Genomic DNA, 15,100 nt, shown 5'->3' on the forward strand with positions numbered 1-15,100 from the left:
ACACAAACCACAGAAGGAACATTGTTTTGAAGATGATGGACAAGTGCGTGTGGAAAACAAAAGCCTGCTTTTTTCTATGATGAAGCATTCAGACCTCTGGGAACACTTTGGTGTTCAGGGAGTGTTTGGCTGAAGACCATGGCGCTGCCTGCACTGCCTCACACAGGGCCATGCGGACAGATTTCCCTCTGGACGCCGCGACTGGAGGAGGAAGGCGGGCAACAGAAAGAGGATAGGATGCCCTTTCTTCCCCAATTTGTTTCCTTGGAGGTGTGAAGAGAATCTGGGGCACGAGGCTGTACAGCTGGAAGAGCATCGTGGCGACTGCATGAACCCAGGCAGGAAGATTGGTATGAGGGGTAAAAAGCAAGAGGGCGTGGATAATGTGGAGCGGTAGGCACAGCAGAACTAAAAGGGAAAGGGACAAAGCCAGGGAACGGACCCGGTAGGAGTCGTGTTTAGGGGGGTCTGCATGACTAAAAGGAGTCTTCCTGGGCTTGATGCACAGCAGGTCAAGGTAGATGACCAGCAGGCAAAGCAAGGGGAGCATGAACACTGTCGTCGCATGGACATAGACGAGGAACTAGGGACTGAGGATGGTGTCGGGGGCGCACACTACCCAGTGGCTGCTGTGAATCTCAGCGTAGGTGAAGTTGTGCATGTCTTCCACGTAGAACTTTGACAGGAAGCCTCCGTATGGAAGGTACTTCCCAATTACCTTGAGCTCCTGGTGGTACTTAGGGGGCGGGGAAGGGGTAAGATGGGGTAAAGAGGTCGTCCAGTTGCCATACAGCACGAGGCCAGCTGTGCCCGGATCCGTCCCGCGTCTTCTCCAGGTGTCGAGGATGTCCGAACCGATGAACTGGGCGAAGGCGGACAGAATGGAGCCCACCCAGCACAGCAGAACCACACACAGAGCCCGTTGGCGGGTCATCACCGAGGAGTACCTGGCATTCACAAACATGTGGATGTTGACACATTAAAGCAGTGGTTCTCAAACTGTGGGGCGTGCCCCTCTAGTGGGGCGCCAAGGCATTACAGGTGGGGCACGAGGGGAAATGCAGATTTTTTTATAACAATACCTTGATTGAGAACTTCACATAATGCAAAGTACACAGAGATAAAACGAAGTCATTAATAAATAAAGATCGAAATAACTGTTCTTTAATGTAAATGTTTACCTTCCGACATTAACAGGTTACACTGCGCGTGCGTGACGGCCGAGATTTTGGGTGATTTGCCAAGAATCTCCGTGAGTTGGTCTTTCCTGCTGTTGCCCTTCAAAACAAGAGCTCAACCTTGAGCTTTATTGAGAGTGGCGTATCAAGCCTGCAACCCCGTTTTAAAAAGAGGTGTAGTGGAAAGCTCATTGCAGCGTTCAATAAAGATAAAACGTGTCGACTCACTCATGTCTGTACTCTTTTTGTTTTGTTTTGCAAAGGTTGCACATTATTGTTGTGAAAAAATGTGCAGCGTAAAACTCAGTAAAACACTCTTTATTTCCAAATATTTGAACTTGTTTTGTTTAGTTTTTCACAGGTTGCACTGAATTGTTATACTCTTGAAAAGATATTCAGATATTCAAACAAGCTATTTTTTGCCAATTATAATTTCTTTGTTGCACATATCTAACTGTATTCTAATAAAGTAATTGAAAACGTATTAGTTTTTTGTCTGATGGAGCAATCTGGTATAAATTGAAAGCAATTGCAAAATATTAGGGGTCACAAAAGTTGTTATTTCAATACAAATTCAGCATGGAACATTTTGTTACAATTTTGTTGGGGGCGTGAACATCTTTCTTCCTCCGAAGTGGGGCGCGACAGAAAAAGTTTGAGAACCACTGCATTAAAGAAAGAAATAAGCATGAGCGGTTTCTACACTACTGCACTACACTCACTTCTCGATGACACCAAGATGTCACAATGCCAAAATAAATATATGTTTCTGATTTATATTGGGAATCTGCTTCTTCCCACCTTACTTATAGCCTATATAGTGCACAGCAATTGAAGACCGTTTTCTTTTTTAAACATAATACAGTCTCTCACCTACTGAAGGCTGGATTTGTAGGTCACTGTCGATCAACTATCAAAGTGCCTCAGAGCCTATTGATATTTTCTCACCCCTGTTTTTCTCAGAAGGCAGTATAAGGAGTGTGTGATAGAAAAAAACTACCATATGATTACTGAGCTGCCTATATCGACCAAACAGCATGCCGTACAGTGGCAAATCTTGACATGTTTGCTGCTTTTTCCATATTGATTTTCTTGCTGAAAGCATGCTTGAAAGTGTTTACTTTTGCTACCCACATATTCACCCTCACCCACAAATATGATACTATTAAAACAGTGTGTGCCGTTGTAATTTACAAGAAGTAATGCGTTATTACACTATGTATTATATGGAAGGTTTACACTTGTACTATCTTATCATTTGACAGTTACCATCCAATGTGTATTGCACTGATTTATATCCTTATTCTTCTCCTGTTCAAACTGATTGAACCCTCTTCAGACTCACCTGTCCGCCAAGTGATGCTGCAGGTGGGCATCCAGTGTGAGGATCATTAACAGGAACATGGTGAACTGCCTGACCAGCAGCGGGCAACACACCAAGGTTATGCACGTGTACAGACACTGGGAGATTCGCAGGTTGAGCAGCACGTTCACAGGGACCCCGACTGCACCCCCTGCAGCTCCCACCCAGCCCAAGCACAGGCGCAGAGAGCATGAGACGCTCCGTGGTTGGAGCCTGGCCCCCGGGGCTCCCTCCTGGACATCGGCCTCTGTACCACTGCTTCTGACAGCCGTGCAGAGCCTCACACTCACCACAATGACAGATACTGATAGGATGCACTGGCACAGAGAGTACAGCCACATCATGAATTCCATGTCTAGGGGGAGATTAAACAAAAAAGGAGAGGGACAGAGACTGAGAAAGGCAAAGGATACAGTTCAAAATGGCGTTACTGATAATGATGTGAAAGAGCGAATATAGTGTATCGATGCTATTGCAAATACAGCCTTCTTCACTCCCAATTTAGTTGTCACCCCTGCCCTATGTTCCCACTTGGCTCTTTCCGCAGACTGCCCCTGCAGCGTTAACTTGCATTGTCAAAGGAATGGTCAAACTGAGAGAAGGATAAAGAATAGAAGGAATACAAATGATAACGGAGTGACAAAGGGTGGGGGGAAATTTGAAGTTAAACATAAGAGTGTATAGGACAGAATATTAAAAACATCCAGCAAGAGAGGGAGAAAGCACAGATGTGTAAGTATAGAAAATGTGATAAAAGTTTATGCCCGTGGCAGAGGGACGGGCAGCGGGGGCGTAGATATTTTTGATAGGTATTGGAGAGCTGTAAATGTGCCTGGAGAATGAAAAGGTCAGGCCAGACCAGACTTGACACAACTTCCCCACTGAGGATGTGAGCACCGTGCAAACACTGAGCAACAAGCACCAAGCTGGGTGGCAACCGACTGTCAAGACTCTCGTTTCTCTCCTCTTTTACTGATCTTTGTTTTGCTTCTTTTCTCCCTCCGGCCCACCGTGCATCATTCCCACTCTCATACTCTCTGGGCCTTGACAGTTATGTGTAAACACTTGAAAATGTGCACTCAATCACACAAGCGCAGACTGTCCCGAGTGAGTAATTTACAGCAAATTGATTGACAGCTAATTTTAGGAAATTTTCAAACTAAATATTCTCACGTAAAGCGGAGTGGGTGAGTGTGGAAATAACAGATTTGCCAGAGCAATATGACACCTGTCCATTCCACGTAATTAGTCTGACCATTTTTAGAACATTCTGTGTTAGTCGTCCCTTTTTTATAATAATTGTGACTGGCTGAAATAACCTCTTTATACCACTTCATAATCGCTTTACACAGTAGTCCCCTGTCTCACCACTTCAAGGGCCTCAGCAAAATTGATTTACTGAAGTAATTAATGGAGTTTAATCCACCTTGTGTGATTTCTAAATTCAAGTTGGTGGCTGAGCACTCCCGGTGTAATGAATTGCCTTAATTAATAAATCTAGCTCTTTGAAATAACATTCAAGATATAGGGCCGAGCCATTCAGCATGGTCAGGGTTTTTTAAAGTACTGAAAAGTCAGTGGTGCCCGGATCTTGATGTGATAACCAAGAAGCAAATTAAGGATGAAAAGGTATAGTTACCTGTTGTGGAGCCCAACGATGACACAGATAGTTTATACAAAGCTCTGTAATCTATCCTCTGAATGACTTTGCTGCCTTTTTATTCCCCTCCAGGATCTCACTCACTCTCTCACTCTAAATTATCGGCCCACTGCCCCCACTGACAGAGTATAAACCTGATTCATAAACCTCTGCTTATCCACTTGCCTTCTATCTCTCTTTTTCCTGTCTCTGCAAACATATCAATTGTGTCAATGTTGGAGCATGGCTGCCCTTTCCATCGTAGATGTGCAAAGGGCAGCGCCACCACTGCCAGCTGGGGAATATGTAAATAGGGCACATATGAGCCTGGAAAAATACGCAAGAATAAGTTTTATTCCTTGCTCATTTGCTCCCATGTTTTGATTCCTCCATTATCCTCTTAATTGGAAGAGAGACAAATGAAAATAAGAGGTAACTCCGGAGGCAATTTGCTTTTTGATGGAGTCGGTTTGAGCAGGAGGTGATAAAGATGAGCGAAGACATTACAGTTTTATCTAGGCATCGTTCCATGAAACAAAATAGGCAGACAACACCGGTGTATGAACTATATCGCTTGGATACCGGGAATGCTTGCCTCCAATCAAGAATCTACCCTGAGGCTTTAAACTTTACATTACCCACGTTATACCTGTGCTCTTAAATTTCATTGACTAATACACTGCAGCAAACAGAGAAATGTATAACACTGGACAGGAAAGGGGAATACAGATTACACAAGCAGAATAACACTGTTACAAGTTTGCTCTCTGTGTACCCTCAGTTTAAATACAACCTAATACTGCCGGAATGTGGCTCTCAAAATAAAAATAATGCCTCTCTTCTTTTATAAGAGCATATCTAAAAATCGAGATGTAACTATTCAAGGTAATAATACAATAAAAGCTGTATTTCAATTGGTGTGAACGATTAACCAATGTTGTCTTCTCGAAGTCTCGCTCGTTCACAGTGATGTATTCGGTAGATGTGATGAGCGGCAACGATGCAATAAACAACGCCTTGGTCTCGCGTGATAAAACGAGATTTGCCCGTTTTAACCTCAGTCGGAAACCCCGTTCCACCCTCTTCCCTTCGCTGTCCACAAGCAAGGTAAAGCGCTAGATTTCTTCCTCTGTTACATGAAACTAAATTGCGTAAAACCTAAAGCCTTTCCCCAGAAACGTGGTAATAAATGATAAGAGGTAGAGTTTAACAAAATGGTTGAGCTTCACGCGAGGTTTTTAGACGTTTTAAATCCGTTATTTCAACTATTCTACTTGAATGATTCGGTTATACGTTGTCTCTTTTTGTAATGGCTGCCCCCATGCTACTGCGTTGAGGCCTGCTAGCTAGAGGCTAGCTGTTCCGATTTAGCTTGGTATTCTTTGCCGAAATGTAAAGTTTGCCTGCACATTACAGAAATGAATATCACTCGATGGGTTAAGTGTTAAGAATGGGCTAGTATTGACTTTTAAAGGGGGCTCGTCTCGTAGCTGGTCCGTGAACGTTAGCTCGTGAACGCTACTCCAGGCTACGCGTGTCCCCAAGATCCGCAACACTTGTATCGCCTCTAAATTGTTGGTTTGCTGCTTGTATTCTTAAATTGGCATTTCGATTTTTAGTAATTACGTTAGTATTTAAGCACACCGCGTCAGGCGTGCCCACACATCTTAGTCCGATGTCGTTAAGCCTCTCGCATGTTCTGTGTATCTAGTTAACTTGGAGCACGTGATTTCTTCCGGACGGTGAACATCATCCCTTAGAGAAGAGTTGTTACCTTACTGATTGTTGCGTTACTGATGGAGTAACTCACTAGGTCTGTTCCAGTGTGTCTGTACCGTTTAATATGACTAACGTGTCCCCCATCTTATTCAGATGCCGGGTATCACGGTGAAAGACGTTAACCAGCAGGAGTTCGTCCGGGCCCTGTCTGCCTTCCTGAAGAAGCGAGTATAATGTTTTTTTACACACTCAATATTGCCATTGGGGCTACATATTGTAGTTTTTGTTCACGTTTAATCGTATGCCGTTTCTACAGTTTTTCGCAGCCTGCCCAAATTGATTGAAATCTGTAATAACATGGCTCAATGTTGTAATTGCGATACATTTGTGTTAAATAAACTATTATTGAAGTGTGCACATTGGATGTGCCTTTCCTATGTCAGCCTGGTTATCTTAAGATTCAGAACTGTATTGTAATTGAATATTTTGACCAACTTGGCTGAATATAGTATCTAGAGCCCCAACAGTAGCGTTTACATCAGCTCCATATAGTCGTATGAACTCAATATCTCACTGGACGCCTGTCTATAACATGGCATGCACTAAGAGGCAACTCAGCAGAATAACTTGTAACTATTTGCTGTTAGCTGAGCTAGGGTGCGATGCTTGAGTTAACAGCTGTGATTGAAAGACGGCAAGTATGCTTATTAAATTGTGTGAACTATTGGCGTTATACCGTTAACAGTTTAATTGCACTTGCAGTATCAAGCTTGTCAATTTGAGTAACAGTTCTTTGCCAGTCCTTTTGTGGTTTAGTACATGCTGACACTTCCCTTCTGGCTTCCAGGTCAGGAAAGCTGAAGGTGCCCGACTGGGTGGACCTCGTCAAGCTGGGCAAGCACAAGGAGCTGGCCCCAAGTGATGAGAACTGGTTCTACATCAGAGCCGGTAAGTCCAAAGATTTACTATTTTATCTCTTGATACTATAATAAAGTTATTTGTTTGTATCAACAAATATTTATTCCGTAGAAAAATGCATTATTTCATTCACATGCTGTTGTTGGAAGGTGATGCTGAATGTACTCTGCATTTTGTCGTTCAAGTGATGTTTAGAAGTTGTACACTTCACATTGATGTCTGAATCCAGTGTCGGTTTATTTGGTTACAAAGATGTCAGCACAACCCCAGCTGTGACTTGCTTTTTGGTTCCAATCTCTGGAATGATTGAAATATAAAGAACAAACCTTGATTTCAACTCTAATGTCTAGTTTTTTTTGTGTAACAGCAGTTTATTTGTCTACCACGACCGTGATCGTTCTAAAATGCAAAAAAATTTCTGGGAAGATCATTGATTTGTACTTTGTAGGGGTGACGGAAAAAAGATTTTTAGGATGCATTGCGATTCTCTCAACGATTATGACTCGGTGCAGAAAACTTCACTTCGCAAGCTTTTTTGATGCTTCCAGATATATCGATCATTTTTAGAATCTCATCGTAGCCCTCGTGAGTTGTCGAGATTCAAACCCTGAGTGATTTGGCTGACAGTTAAGACTCATTGCTTGGTGGTGTACAAGTTATTTATTCTCCCAGGCCGTGCTCATGAAATATGCACTGTTTCTCTTCCCTAACAGTATTTTCTTCTGTCGCATGTCTGTTAATCCAAATACTTTTTTACCATATTGAGGGAGAAGTCAAGTTGACGGTTACTCATGCTGCATCTTGACACTTACATCCCCTCTGCTCCCACAGCATCCACAGTCCGCCATCTGTACCTCCGTGGAGGAGCTGGTGTTGGTGCCATGACCAAGATCTATGGAAGTCGCCAGAGGAATGGTGTGCGCCCTGCCCATTACAGTGTCGGATCCAAGAACGTGGCTCGTAAAGTGCTGCAAGCCCTGGAGCTGCTCAAGATGGTTGAGAAGGATCCCAATGGGTGAGTTCCTCTCTTCGTTGGCGCCACGAGATACCAGTAGTCTGAGCAGCAATCTAGAGTTCAGACTCATGCATTTGATCAACATTGCCATTAACAGTGGTTGTGTTTTTGATGTGCATTACCGAGCCTAATTCCGTGTATGTACGCACTTGGAAATAAACTGATTCGGATTGAGGCTGGAACAATGAAACATTTCCATTTATAATGGTTGCTAGTGAATCAAGTTGTTAAGTTATGCTGCACGACACAGACTGGCCAATCCTCAGAGAAAGCAGGCAGTTTGTTTTAAATGTACCTTTATCAAGCATTCAAACTTTCTTTCTAGTAAAAGCAATGTTGTACAAAAAGATACAAACTACATTTATTTATTTTTACATTTGAGATTTAATCAAAAATATAGTTGGTTAGCGCATGTCATTTAATACATTTAGTATATATTAGTTAGGATGTGGTGTTTTTCTTCTTTTTTTTGTGCTAAAGTGGGCATGGAGTACCTGCTCTACTACATATGCAGTCGCTCATTATGGCAATACTACGATTTACATTTAAAAACAGACACATTATTGTAATGCTGACAACTGACTTTTTTAAGATCATAAGCTTGAATATTTCTCTGCGATTCTGCAATAAAGATTCAATGGGATTGATTGGCTTGGTTTTATTCTTTAAAAATGGGCAGGACAATCGGTTTCCCAGTTTTTTTTAATTGCCTTTGTTTCCAGGTTGTTACGTAATTTTTGCCAACGTGTTTAGATGAGATAGATGTATATGTATAGATGATGTATGTTTTTTCCTGACTTGTATACTGTTGTCAATGTAGTGTTACAGATTTATTGACTCTACGCATTTCTGACCAAGCTGGGTAGGTTGAAGTATTCTATTAAGTTCCTTCATTTTGTAATTTTCCTGCAATTTGTGGTTCTCTATTTCTCTCAGTGGTCGCAGACTTACCTCCCAGGGAACCAGGGACCTTGATAGAATTGCTGGCCAGGTGAGAAACTAATCATTCTTTAATTTTTATGTTGACCTTTAAAAAAAATAAAAGTCACAGTATTATAGCGTGCCCAAAATGCATGATTGTGTATATCCATTTAAGCAAGCAGTAGTGTCTTTAAAGGCTGCAACAACGAATCGATGAGTTTTATTACCGATTTGTTGTGTCACGTGATTATTCTGCCACTGAAGTTGAGTCCAGAGCAACAAAAAGAGCTGAGGTAGAGGAAAGACCATAATGCTCCGTTGCTTAAGCCAATCAAGGTTGAGACGCTTCGCTCGTCATCACTGATGTCGAGCCTTTGGTGAATCGAACTGGCTGCTGCTACTCTAGTAGTGCAGCAAGTGGCAGTTAATCAGACATCGTCTGTGAAATTTACTGAGCTGTGAGCCTACGGGGGATATGAACACGCGGGCGTTAGATGTTACGATGTTTGTGGGATTTCCACAAGTATAAAGTAGAAATGGTGCTTAATTCTTCCATGGTGGATGCTGGAAATGATAACTGTTTCCATGAAGCAACGCTACGGAGATGAGCCACGCCTCCTCTCCGAAACCACAATTAGTCGGCCGAGTAAAGCGTTGACGGTTCTGTTTTTGAACAAAGGGTTGAAAATTACTGCTTTTTTCTTTTGACCTGATTAATTGATTAATCTATTATTAGAATAATTGTTAGTTGCAGCCCTAGTGTTAAACTATTCTTGTGTAACACAGGAAATGTTAAACAGCACTGAGCATGACTGAAAATGAAATGCAGGTTGATGGCAAACAACGGGAGGGGTGTAGAATCCCACCAGACCAGTCTTCTCTGGTCCTATTCTTTAGCCTATACTTGTTTTATACTGTCAATAATTAAAAAAAAACAAGGAGATGTGACTTGCCACTCCATTGCATTGTGGCCATTGTCCAGTGCAGTTTTAGTATGGATGCCACAGCCTGGGCTAACCGACTGAGATCAAGTATCACGCCTCCGAGCTGTTGCATGAATATCCTCGCAGCCTCACTCTGGCAAAGGTTGTTGTTTCACTGTCACACTGGCATTTATGTGTCGCTCCCTCACCGGGCGGCGCTGTAGCGTGTGTTCACACGATGCCATCCCGTCTGTTGGAGGACACGGCCACAGTGCCACTTCGGCATGCAAGTCTTTTCAGACCACTTGTCCGAGGGCAAATTTCCCTCTGCTAGCCAAGTGAGTTATACGTCATGTGACACTCTACTGTCATTGTTTTATCGGCGTCACTTAAAAACAAATTTCAGTTGGGTATGTCAAATCAGCCAACGCAGCCGTTTGTGCTAATCCTAGGGTAAAGTGGAGAAAATGTCATGCCTGGCCAGTTTGTATGGCACCAGTTTTCTCCTGTTTCCTCATCCTAATGAGCCGTATGCTGAGCCCGGCCGCCCTGCACAAACTGCCACAAAGCATGCTGATGTGGTGCTGCTACACGAATCCTGTTGTGTTGTAATTTCAGATTTTTTAAGAGATCAATTTCTTTTCATCTTGAAAGCGATGTGTCTGAGGACGCACGGTACTTTCAGGAGACGACGACTACTGGTGTCTTTGGTGGCAACTAAAACAGAAAACAATCGCTCCTCCTAACTGTCCCCGAGCTCAAGTCCCCATGAAATTGCATTTTGATGGCATCTTACTTCCTGAGGTTGCACATTTCTTCTTCAAACTTAATATTGGGCGAATAAAATCATAAGTAAAAAAAAGGAATATTAAGCAGATGCGAAGTTTCATTTGATCACGATTGATACAAACAGGATTACATTTGCATTATCAATGGCAGCATGATGAGCCATTAAAGTACTAATTCCCCACAAGTAATTCGATTTTGTTTTGAAGATGACACGTCTTCTAATTCACTCCAACACCTCTTGGACTAATTCATGAATATTCCCTCTTCTTGTTTTTTGTCTTTCCGCAGGTCTCAGCCGCAAACAAGAAAGCTGTTCTTCAATAAATCTTTTTTCGAGAAAGTCAAACGCTGTGAGCTCCTTGTTTTCAATGAAGATGAACCGGAGGGCATTAATGGACTCATTAGTATTTTTTGAAGTAAAATTGCTTTGTTGACTGGCCTCATATTTCTTGGTGATGTTTGAGTTGAGCCGATTTCTTTCCTGCGAGAGCAACGTTTAAAAGGTCGAGATGGTTAACCCGATGAGCCATTTCCCACTAAAGTATAAACACTTTGAATTTAGCTGAATAGAGGAAATAAAGTGACTGCATCACAAATGAACCGGGGTTGGTCCTTTGGTTTTTAAATCATGCCAACTAATGTAATGTAGTCCAAAGGGTGGAGCAGCCACTGGTTGTAGTTCCAGGTCGTCGTATCTACGCAGCAAAGCTCCCCACAGGGTGCAGATTCATCAGGCGGGTTGAGCAGCTCCTGGAGCCTTTCAGACGGAGCCACTATGCAGGGGCCAGACCTCCTGGCACAACACTCACCGCTAACATATTCATCTTTTGTCCTGCCACTGCTTATCACATGTGGTTTTCAGATGTGATACCATGACAACCAAGGAAAATGGTTCACCTAATAAAGGCAGATTAAATTCCCTTAAGCAACCAAGTTATCTGTCCAGTAGCTGGTAAGGAATGTCATGATTTAACAGTTTAATTCATGGCCACAGTGCCACCTAGAGTCCGAAACGGCAAACATCAGGTTCTTTAATCAACTTGAGAATAATGGCATTTAACTAACTATTTTGTTTAACTTTTGTCCTCATCACTGACACGGTAACTTGGATATTTAGAAAACGATGTCACAATGTTAGAGTGCAGCATTGCTCATTACCAAGAGGCTGTTGCTGCTACTTCAGGAACTACTTAATTTGTCTCATTAAAGAAGCTTAAAGGGTGAATGAGTTTTTAATTTAGAAATCTTTTTTTAAATGCCTGTTAAATCTTGGGTTCAGTTTTTTTCGAGCGAATAAAACGTCTCGTGCTTTAAGTAGCTTCATAAAGGTCAATCAGAGAGCCTTGGACTGATTGAATTTCCCGGAAATCCTGCAGATGGTGCCAAAGCCTATAGAATATCCATCATGAATATATATACACATGCATACATAGACTTTGGGGCGATGGCCTCTGAGGTGCCTGCTCGTGCACTTTGAGCAGGAGCACTTTATGATCCAATTGCACAGCCTGTTTCAAAGGAATAGGAGTCACTTTATGGAGATGAGACGGGTGTGTACTTGAATTTCTGCCAATGGCAGTTTTTTCCTCCCAAATATATTTAGCTTCATCATAATGCGCCAGCTTCAACTCTTCAAATTGTGTTTTTCGTAGCAGCTTCGGGAGCTTTCCAGATAAACGTTACGCCAATCGACTGTAAAACATCCAATCTGGTTTTTTCTCGTTTTCAATTTGGGCGACGAGCTTTTTGCGCCGCTTTTATTGTGGGTCCCCGTCTAACCTGGGGGGGACCACGTGGGATGAGAGAGAGAAGGGGGTGGGGGGATGTTCGTGCATATGTCCCTTTGTGGTAATACGGATTGCTTCTATATCCTTGACTCAATACATGTTGAGTTTTAAAGAAAAAGAACCGCAAGGCATTGTTTACCAGAGAGAGAGAGAGAGAGAGATGGGGCGTCCAGCTGGCTGTGTTTGCCAGTCTGTCGTCACTGTGTGTGTCTGTACACACGATGCAGAGGTGAGCGGCTGTCTCCTCTTCATGTCAATCACCATAACGTCCAATTATTCTGGACATCTCTTAGGAAATATTAATATCCAGTCTTGTTTGTTGTATACACACACACACACACACACACACTCACACACACTCTATCTCTCACTCGTCTCCATCTCTTGTCTGTCCGCTCCCTTATTTTAATTTTTTTTCTCATTTGAAAACCAGATGTTCCTGAACACCTGAAACCATAGTCTCTGCCTCTTCTCCCGGCCCATCCCTCGCCTCCTCCCCCTTTTCTCCTATTGATGATCCCTCTTCTTCATCTTCTTCATCTTCTTCTTCTCCCCTTTAATTTGGATGAGAGGGAAGGGTAAACATGTCCTTGAGTGGCGGAGAGAAATGTGTGGAATCCACCAGAGGAGGTCGACCGTGTTTGTTCGCTGTGTTTCAACTGCATCGCGTGTGTGTGTGTGTGTGTGTGTGTGTGTGTGCGCTTCCTGCAGCCATATTTTGTGTTAATGTGATTTCAGCTCCCGTCAGTCAACTTGTTTTTGCACCGCTTTGTAATTGTGTGCAGCATAATTATCAGCAGGCTGCACTATGGCAATTAATGCTGTGGAACAATTTCCACTTTAACAAATGCACATCCAAGGTGTGTGTGTGTGTGTGTGTGTGTGTGTGTGTGTGTGTGTGTGTGTGTGTGTGTGTGTGTGTGTGTGTGTGTGTGTGTGTGTGTGTGTGTGTGTGTGTGTGTGTGTGTGTGTGTGTGTGTGTGTGTGTGTGTGTGTGTGTGTGTGTGGCTGACATACTCGTGCTCTGGATTCTTTGGCAGCTCAGCTTGATCACACTGAGAATGGATGCAGACCTGCCTCTCACCTCCTCGGCTGGAAACCTCAGATAACTACGAAATGTCTGCACAAGTCTCTCTAAAATAGAACCACTATCAGGAGAGCTCCTACACACACACACACACACACACACTGTCAACCATCAGCTTCGTGCCCTCTGGCAAGTTTCCCCCAGAAGACAAGACACCTCAGACAGCTCCCCAGCATTCCCATTCTCTGGCATATTGAATTAACTGGTTTCTTTTCTTTGGAAAAGCGGGCCCTGATCCCACAGAACGGGCTCCTGGCTTGGCCCAGATGATATCGGCCCTTCCTCTTGCTCTGACTACTTTCTTACCAACCGTGATCCTTTGTTTCCAGTTATGGCCCTTCACATCATCCATAACATTCATTATGCATCACAACCTCTCTCTTCTTATCTGATCGTAGGTCGAGTATTTATTCCTGTCCTGGAGCCAAACTTAATCCATATTGAAGTCTTACTGTACGAGCGGTTAAACCAACAGAGGAGGTGCCGGCGTGGCGGCGCTGTTCGGCGAGGGTCGGCCCGAGTCGGCAAGAATTTGTTTATAGAAATTAGTCTGAGGCCAAGAAGGTCAGTGTTGTTGTATCCGAGCTGAGCCGCTGTCCTGCATCACTGGTCTGCACGCCCGCCTGTCTGTCCCAGTGGGCGGAGTCACAGCTGATTGGTGGATGGCTTTGGGGGATGAATACGTCTGACCCTGTTGACCTCCTGGATGGTTTAATGCCTTCACATACATCTGTCTACTGTATGTGTGCTGCTGTCAGCGCTAATCCCTCAGCCTCTGGCCTCAGAGCAGGTGGTGTAAACATGCAACACGCCGCTCAGCCTGCCTGGCACCACGGGGCGCCGCACGGCCCCTCAGCAGGTGTGTGTGTGTGTGTGTGTGTGTGTGTGTGTGTCTGTGTGTGCGTGACTCTAACCATGTGTCAGTGACTTTTGGGTCTCTGTGAGATGTGTCTGTCTGAGTGTGTGTGTGTGTGTGTGTGTGTGTGTGTGTGTGTGTGTGTGTGTGTGTGTGTGTGTGTGTGTGTATGTATGTGTGTGTGTGTGTGTGTCGCCACAGCATGTGGGTCTGAACCCCCTCCACCTGTCACAGAGGGTGGGGTGCAAAGGGAGGAATGACAGGGCACAGAACAGATGCAAAGTCTACAAAGCCAGCCGAACTGACTGAAATGCACAGTGTGCTTTCTCTGTGTGTGTGTGTGTGTGTGTGTGTGTGTGTGTGCTGGCCATGTTATTCCTATGATGTGTTTGTGTGCGTTCAGATCAGAGCTTTCAAGTCATTCACACTTTGATGCCCAGCGCAGAACAAAGGGGTGACGGAGGGAGGCGGCGACTGGCTGCGGAGATATGTGACACGGTGACGGGCGGAGATCGGAGGGAGCGTGTGCGTGTAGCGCTGCGCCTCTTCATCATGTCTGCATCCGTCCCGCTCCGATCGGTCTCTCCTTTTTCAAAAAAAAAAAGCAGCAGCGGTGTCCAAAAAACCGTCGACCCGTGTGACCCACAGAGCAGCCTGGAAGCACAATACAACTAATATGTTCTCCCCACAGAGCAAAGTACCAACTTTGGTGAGCTCCTGTTTTTTTCCCGCAGAGCCACAAACATGTTAAAGTTTTTTATTTTTATATCTCAACATCTATTTCATGGATTAAAGTCTTGTTGACTTTGGAGATACTCTGGACTTTGCCTCTCTTGTAAATTCTCCTTATACATATATATATATATATATATATATATATATATATATATATATATATATAATAT

General features: G+C 43.6%; 1 protein-coding gene across 1 annotated transcript; it reads left to right on the plus strand.

Annotated features, from left to right (window-relative positions):
- Positions 1-6,052: 6,052 nt before the first annotated feature.
- On the plus strand, positions 6,053-10,811 carry rps19 (ribosomal protein S19). The gene is made up of 5 exons (XM_056443995.1): positions 6,053-6,123; positions 6,747-6,847; positions 7,649-7,832; positions 8,769-8,823; positions 10,754-10,811. The coding sequence occupies exons 1-5, from the start codon at positions 6,053-6,055 to the stop codon at positions 10,787-10,789; spliced, it is 447 nt and encodes a 148-aa protein (XP_056299970.1). The 3' UTR covers positions 10,790-10,811.
- Positions 10,812-15,100: the final 4,289 nt, after the last annotated feature.

This window comes from Pseudoliparis swirei, chromosome 22, assembly GCF_029220125.1.
Source record: "Pseudoliparis swirei isolate HS2019 ecotype Mariana Trench chromosome 22, NWPU_hadal_v1, whole genome shotgun sequence".
NCBI classification, from domain to species: Eukaryota; Metazoa; Chordata; class Actinopteri; order Perciformes; family Liparidae; genus Pseudoliparis; species Pseudoliparis swirei.

Bases quoted from the DNA above. Each gene is read 5' to 3' on its own strand.
- rps19 (XM_056443995.1), top strand. From the start codon at position 6,053: ATGCCGGGTATCACGGTGAAAGACGTTAACCAGCAGGAGTTCGTCCGG. The intron at 6,124-6,746 runs GCGAGTATAATG...TCTGGCTTCCAG, and splicing joins CTGTCTGCCTTCCTGAAGAA to GTCAGGAAAGCTGAAGGTGC. The intron at 8,824-10,753 runs GTGAGAAACTAA...GTCTTTCCGCAG, and splicing joins TTGATAGAATTGCTGGCCAG to GTCTCAGCCGCAAACAAGAA.